The following is a 6,226-nucleotide window of genomic DNA, read 5'->3' as shown; positions in this document are numbered from 1 at the left end:
TATACCGGGCAGTGGCACTTAACCTTAAAAAAACATCAGTGTAGGGTTAAAATATCGAATAAATGTAATTATATCCACGAATAAATTCATATCAAATCGAATGTAATAAATATTTCGGACATTCACCAAAGCATATCTGTGATTGTCGACATACACCAGTGAGGGTCCGAATGTACAAGAATGTAATGAAATATTCGATCATTCACCGACTTATTTGGTGTTTGTCGACATTCACCGGTGAGAGTCAACAACCACCGATTTCGGTCTTTCGCCGTGACATATATACTGCTCAAAGAAAGAAAAGAAAAAAAAAAAATCCGGTGAAGTAAATAAAATCTCCCAGTCATTAAAAACAGCAAAAAAAAATGAAGGAAAAAAGATAATGAGCGAAATGCTATGAAGAAAAAAAATGAAGGTAAAAAAATATTAATAAGAAAATGCTATGAGCAAAAAAAATGAAGAAAAAAATTGAGCGAAATGCTACAAAAAAAAGGAAGAAAATATAATGAGCAAAAATTGATATAAATAAATAAACAGCATGAATCAATTAATGGTATTCGCTCATCAAATTCTATTAGAGATGAAATTCTGGTATGGGAGTAATGTAGCATGACTATAAATATTAAATACCAAATCACTAGTATATAACACATGTTAATTTGATACCATTCCTTTTGATAGATGAAGGTTGACATAGTCGACAAATAAATCCCCTCAAGTTGAAAATAATGTTGAATAAAAAATCAGTTGACACTAGAAAAACATAGTGGATTTATTAAATTTCCGTTACAACAGATCGTGGTTTTGTTTACGCTAGTGACTATTGCACTGATCATCGGTAAAATATCATCACCTCTATTCCGCCGACTTTTAACTACCGAAACACTTAACAAAAAAAATAGTGCGTGGAGTCCCTCCGCGCGGAAGAAGTTAAACTTCGCAACCTGCGACGTTAATTGTAGAATAATCAGCAGTCGTAGAAGGATCACTAGTTCTATTCAACGACTCTTTTTCCTGCTCCGCTCTCTTCGGTGCTCTGTAATCACGGTAATATTTTGCATTTTTCCCTCGTGGACCTCTTGAACCAGTGGAAGTGCTTGTGGTTGCCTCATCGTCTCGCCCTGGAAAATGTATTTGTATTAATAATGTACGTGAATGCGTCATAATGTAAATTCAGAAGAGTAAACCTAACAATCAATTGATATTCACAAGAGACGTACCTTGACATAACCTTAAATCCGTCGCATTGTCGCATTGAAAATAAATACAAATAAGAAGTATATAAAAAATTCTGTGGAATTGTTTTCACTCATTTTTTACAATTTTTATCCACTGAATTTGAAAATAAAAAACACTACCCTATTAAATTATATGTGTATCAAATCAAACTAAAAAAATATTTATAGAAAAACAATACTTTTATGACTTTTAATATTTTTATGCTAGTGAGAGCAAAATAATTTAGAAATGAATGAGGGAAAACTGGATTCTACCACGTGATTTTCCGGCCAATAAAAATGTAGCGTTAAACGTTTAACACAACCTTGTTGGAAGTCGCATAAGAAGTATAACATCAATAATAATTCGAACATGATTTCTGTTCTGTAGCGGCAATGTTATTAAATTATTTTCTGTGTTCTCACAGTGGACTAATCATGAAGACACGTTTCACAGAAGATTCACTGGATGCTTTCAGTGCGCAGATAAAGGGATCGAGTTTACGCAGTATTAGTCCTTGTTAAACTGTTCTACGGTAAAGTGCTCTATTGGCTACTATTGACATAATTTTTACAGATACAAAATTTGGGTACAACAATTTTGTATCTGTAAAAATTACGTCAATAGTCCAAATTATTATTTCGATTTTTGGGATAATTTCAGCCAAGTAAATTGGATTGAGAAACAGTACTATAGTGTCTGACCAAATTATTAGACGCCCTAAAAGATTCGATTTAAAATCTTAACTATCAGGTGGTGCTATGCTGCTTTATTCTTTTTACGCGACTAAAACCGGTTCGCACTTGTTTACGTTCGTGTATCAATTAGCGGAATTAGGCGATATATAATATAAATTTGACGATTGGATAAATTAGACAATATATTATATAAATATAGAATAATTATTAAATCAAGCATTATATTAGTATATTATAATAATTAGACCAAATAATTAGACGCACTGTAGTTTTTGAATAATGACATGTTTTGCACGAGTTTATATGCAATACTTTTATATTTTAAAAACGTGTAATGGGTTTTTATTCGGGAAAATTTTTTATATACTTCCTATTTGTATTTATTTTTAACGTATTGCATTACAATGTTAACCAATTGATACAGGAGCGTAAGCAATTGCAAACCGTTTTCATCCGAGTAAAAACACTGAAGCTGGATAGCTGTAAACACTATACCTGATAATTAAGATTTTGCATAGAATCTTTTGATTGCGTAAAATAATTTGGTCAGATACTGTATATAGAGCACCCATTACTGCCAGCTCTAATTCCATCCGATCGTATGGTTCATAAGGTTTATGTGAAGTAAGTTATGGCATGATGTAAACTATATTAGAAGAACATAAGACTTTTTTCACATTTGAATTTAATTTGCAGGTTTTTAAAGACAATCCCGCTTGCGGAGATGATTGCTATACTTGGCAAAGAGCAGTTGATGAATTTAAACAGTTTATTACGTTTGTGGACGACAATAATTTCTTACATTTTTATGATCGAAGGTAAGGATAAATTAATGAGTAGAAAACATTATAGATTATAATACTGTGTTGTTTGGAAGGCAATTCAGTTTTTTTATAGTGAATAAATATTTTATTAAAATGTATAATGTCTATTCTGGTCTATCATCTTTTTTCATATTTCCTGCAGTAGCATGAAACCACATTCTTTAAATGTTTCTTTTCTGGCAAAAAGCTGATCCATGTGATTTTTGACCTCCTCATTTGAAAGTGAAGATTTTACCGTATAAAAAAATTTTTGAAACCCTAGGGTTCCGTGAAAGAGTCAAAGAGATGCCAACATTTTTGAAATCTGTAATTAAATTTAGATCCTAAATTACTTAATTATTAATTCGATTGCTTTTATGAAATTATATTTAAAGTGGAATGACAAGAAATGAGAACTGATATATATATATAATGATATATATATATATATATATATATATATATATAAACATAAATNAATAATATATATATATATATATATATTGTTAACGCTAATTTGTAATTTTTTTTTAATTTAAAAGAAAATTATTCGCCGCTAGATGGCAGTAGTAATTATGTACAGATGATTTTGTAACAAAGAGCGCGACAGTGCTCGCCAAGAAAGCCTGATAGGTAGAACTATGTAACAGCTTATTGTCTGTAAATATAGTTCTTGTATATAAATTATAAATATTATATAATTATCAAACTGTTACTTCCACCTCCTCCCCTCCGAGCCACTCGACACCACTTAAAATTGTTGTAGCTTTCGAACAAATTAAATTTTCGAAGCAAAATTCCTGTTATGATACGGAAAACAAAAAAAAACTTATGAGGGCAACTTTACATCAAGAGAAATTTCTTGGTTTTGCTATCGCGAGCAGTTTTGATGTTTAGATACACAAATATATTTATTACAGGAAAACAGTTAAATTAATAAAACAATTCTTGCTGAAAATTCATGTGATAATGCCTAATTTTTTCCCCTGAGTTCAATGTTTAAGTTGAATTTTTTTTCGATATACGGTGCCATAAATATTTGTATGGGGCTATAAATATATGCTGCTATATATATTTATTTATATTATTTATACGATTTTTTCATTTTATTTTATTTATATATTTTCTTCTTTTTTTGTATAAAAATGTTATTTTGATGCAAGATTTGATTGTTTGACTAACGGTGATTATTTCAAAAATTTTGTTAAATCATTTTTATTAATTTTAATGCGTTATTTCTTCCATTTACCATTTGCAGCGCCATCTATTAGAAATCGTTTGTACTAAAAACGGAAACTATGAATTAAAAAACTATTGCAATGTCACATGACTTTGCTTTATAATAGTCCATTTTTTAACACGCATTTCAGGCTGTATCTATTTTATTAAACGCGCCTATGTTTAAAATTTAAGTTCACCAATGGTTTTTGCGTTTTTAATGTTCAGCTTGGTTAAGTTGTTGTTTATAATGTCAATGTTAGATATTTATATTAACATGTTTTTTATATCTAATTTTGCTCTCATTAAGCTTATTTAACGAGGTGCCGTTTGCTGACAGTGAAGGAGAACCTGCAGTCTGTATGTCCTATGCATTAAAGTATGGTATAAAGTTTTGGACAAATTTTAATAGGACAATTATTAACAGAAATATAATCAAAACTACTATGAAAAATCAGACTACAGTTCAAACTTTAAAAGGTTAGTAAAAAACGCATATTTATTATAATTGAACAGCAACTTTACTATAACAGCGTCTTTCCAATCAATTTTGCACTCCGATTTCCCAACAAATTTTTCTCTCGGTTAATTTACGTACATATTGATCGAAAAATGTTAGAGCACAGATACAGAAATAGACATACTGAAGTTTCAGTTCTATAAACAAAAACATCCCTCAGTGTCTAAACACAAAATGGATGTAAGAAAAGTAAAGAGACAAACACGCTGCGCTATTGAAAAAGTGTCTGAAACAGTAATGGAAGAGGAATAAACTTGAACAAGATAATAGAAGAAGGCAGACAAGAAACATGCGTTCTATTCTAATTTAGTTTCGTCACTCTCATACCCAAACATTGAAGAAAATAAGACACGGGAGAGATCATGAACAGAAATATTAGGCTTTCCGAAATAAGGAATGATTCCCAGAAATCAAGGTAGGTTGTTGAAGAACAGTGTTTAATGATTTTAGCACAATATAACCTGTGGTTAGAATTCCGACTGCATGAAGCGAGGGGAAGATATTTTAATATCCTGATTTTTGACATGTTTTTAACTTTCTTTAAGTCAAAATTTAAGGGTCTCTTTAGTTTATCCAAAATACCCAAAACCACATTGACAACTAATTTGATAAATAGGCCAGAGAATTTCTAATTTTAACAACTATCGGGGTCTTGAAGTTTAGTTTGCTTACAAGGGCGAAAACGGCTTCAAACTCCGATTTATTCAAAATCATTCCAATCTGGGTATTGATTTTCAGATAATAAAGTAAAACAATGAAGTTTCAGAACCCTCGTTGAGCAGCGAACTCAATTTTTTGGGTTTACAACTACTAATAACCAGCTTAACCCCTCCCCGCCCCCACAAGGGGGTATACGGGGACACACCGATAACTCGAAGTGCGCGCAAAAGTTCAATCACATAAGCAAACATATTCAAAAAGTTTCAAATTAGAGTTTTAACTATTAGGGAGAACACTGAATAAGAAATCTGGAAAACAGCGGTACTTAGAAGTGAACTAAATACAAACAAACATTACATCAAATATAAACAATATCAATCGATTTACGACTACTAATGTTCAACTTCGTGGCCTTGAAATTCTGAACCCAATCTAGAGGAAAAGGGAACTCCTGGATCAAGCATTGGGAGAAAATTGCCTTCGTGGTGGACTTCTTGATGGAACTAATCCGCATTTGGGTTACATGGAGAGGAAAATTACGAAAACCTCCCACGGTTAGTCTAACGACAAGGGTCCCATGATCCGTCTACCACTGAGGATATTTTACATCTCTGCACTGTGGTCGGTGCAAGCCGGATGCCGAATTCGTATTGACCAGCCATCGCTGGTCTTCGAGCTCGGTTCACCTCATTGAACGGCGAACACTCTATCCCCTGAGCCATCACGGCTCAATAAATTTCGAATTAGAAAGACGGTTCGATTCCGTGACAGATGGAATCTATTGATGGATCTGTAGATGTCTGATGATGAAATCATCAATATTATAAAGAAATCCAAGATCAACAGATATACTACTTAGGTAAAAGAGCTTTTCATTAAGAAGATTGCCGTTAGAACAAATTTTAGAAGCGTAGTACATAGGCAGTAGTAAGGCAGCTATGTTTAGGTAAGAGGGGAGGGGGAAAATGGTCATGAGAGGGAATTGAATCCAAAAGCAAATTTTTGCAACAATTTAAATGACGAAATCCAAAATTTGCTGGGAATCGGCGGAACAGTTCTTGAGAAGTAATTGCTTAAATATATATATATATATATATATATATATATAT

General features: G+C 32.0%; 1 protein-coding gene across 1 annotated transcript in view; it reads left to right on the top strand.

Annotated features, from left to right (window-relative positions):
• Window positions 1-6,226, top strand: part of LOC107452262 (uncharacterized) — a 54,391-nt gene that overhangs the window by 30,562 nt on the left and 17,603 nt on the right. Inside the window, exons 11-12 of the mRNA XM_071181865.1 lie at window positions 2,613-2,734; window positions 4,248-4,417. Coding sequence (XP_071037966.1) covers window positions 2,613-2,734; window positions 4,248-4,417 — 292 coding nt within the window. The remainder of the gene's footprint in view (window positions 1-2,612; window positions 2,735-4,247; window positions 4,418-6,226) is intronic.

Source organism: Parasteatoda tepidariorum, chromosome 6 (genome assembly GCF_043381705.1).
Source record: "Parasteatoda tepidariorum isolate YZ-2023 chromosome 6, CAS_Ptep_4.0, whole genome shotgun sequence".
Lineage (NCBI taxonomy): Eukaryota > Metazoa > Arthropoda > Arachnida > Araneae > Theridiidae > Parasteatoda > Parasteatoda tepidariorum.
The sequence above is the reverse complement of the archived record's forward strand: the minus strand, read 5'-3'. Positions and strand labels throughout refer to the sequence as shown.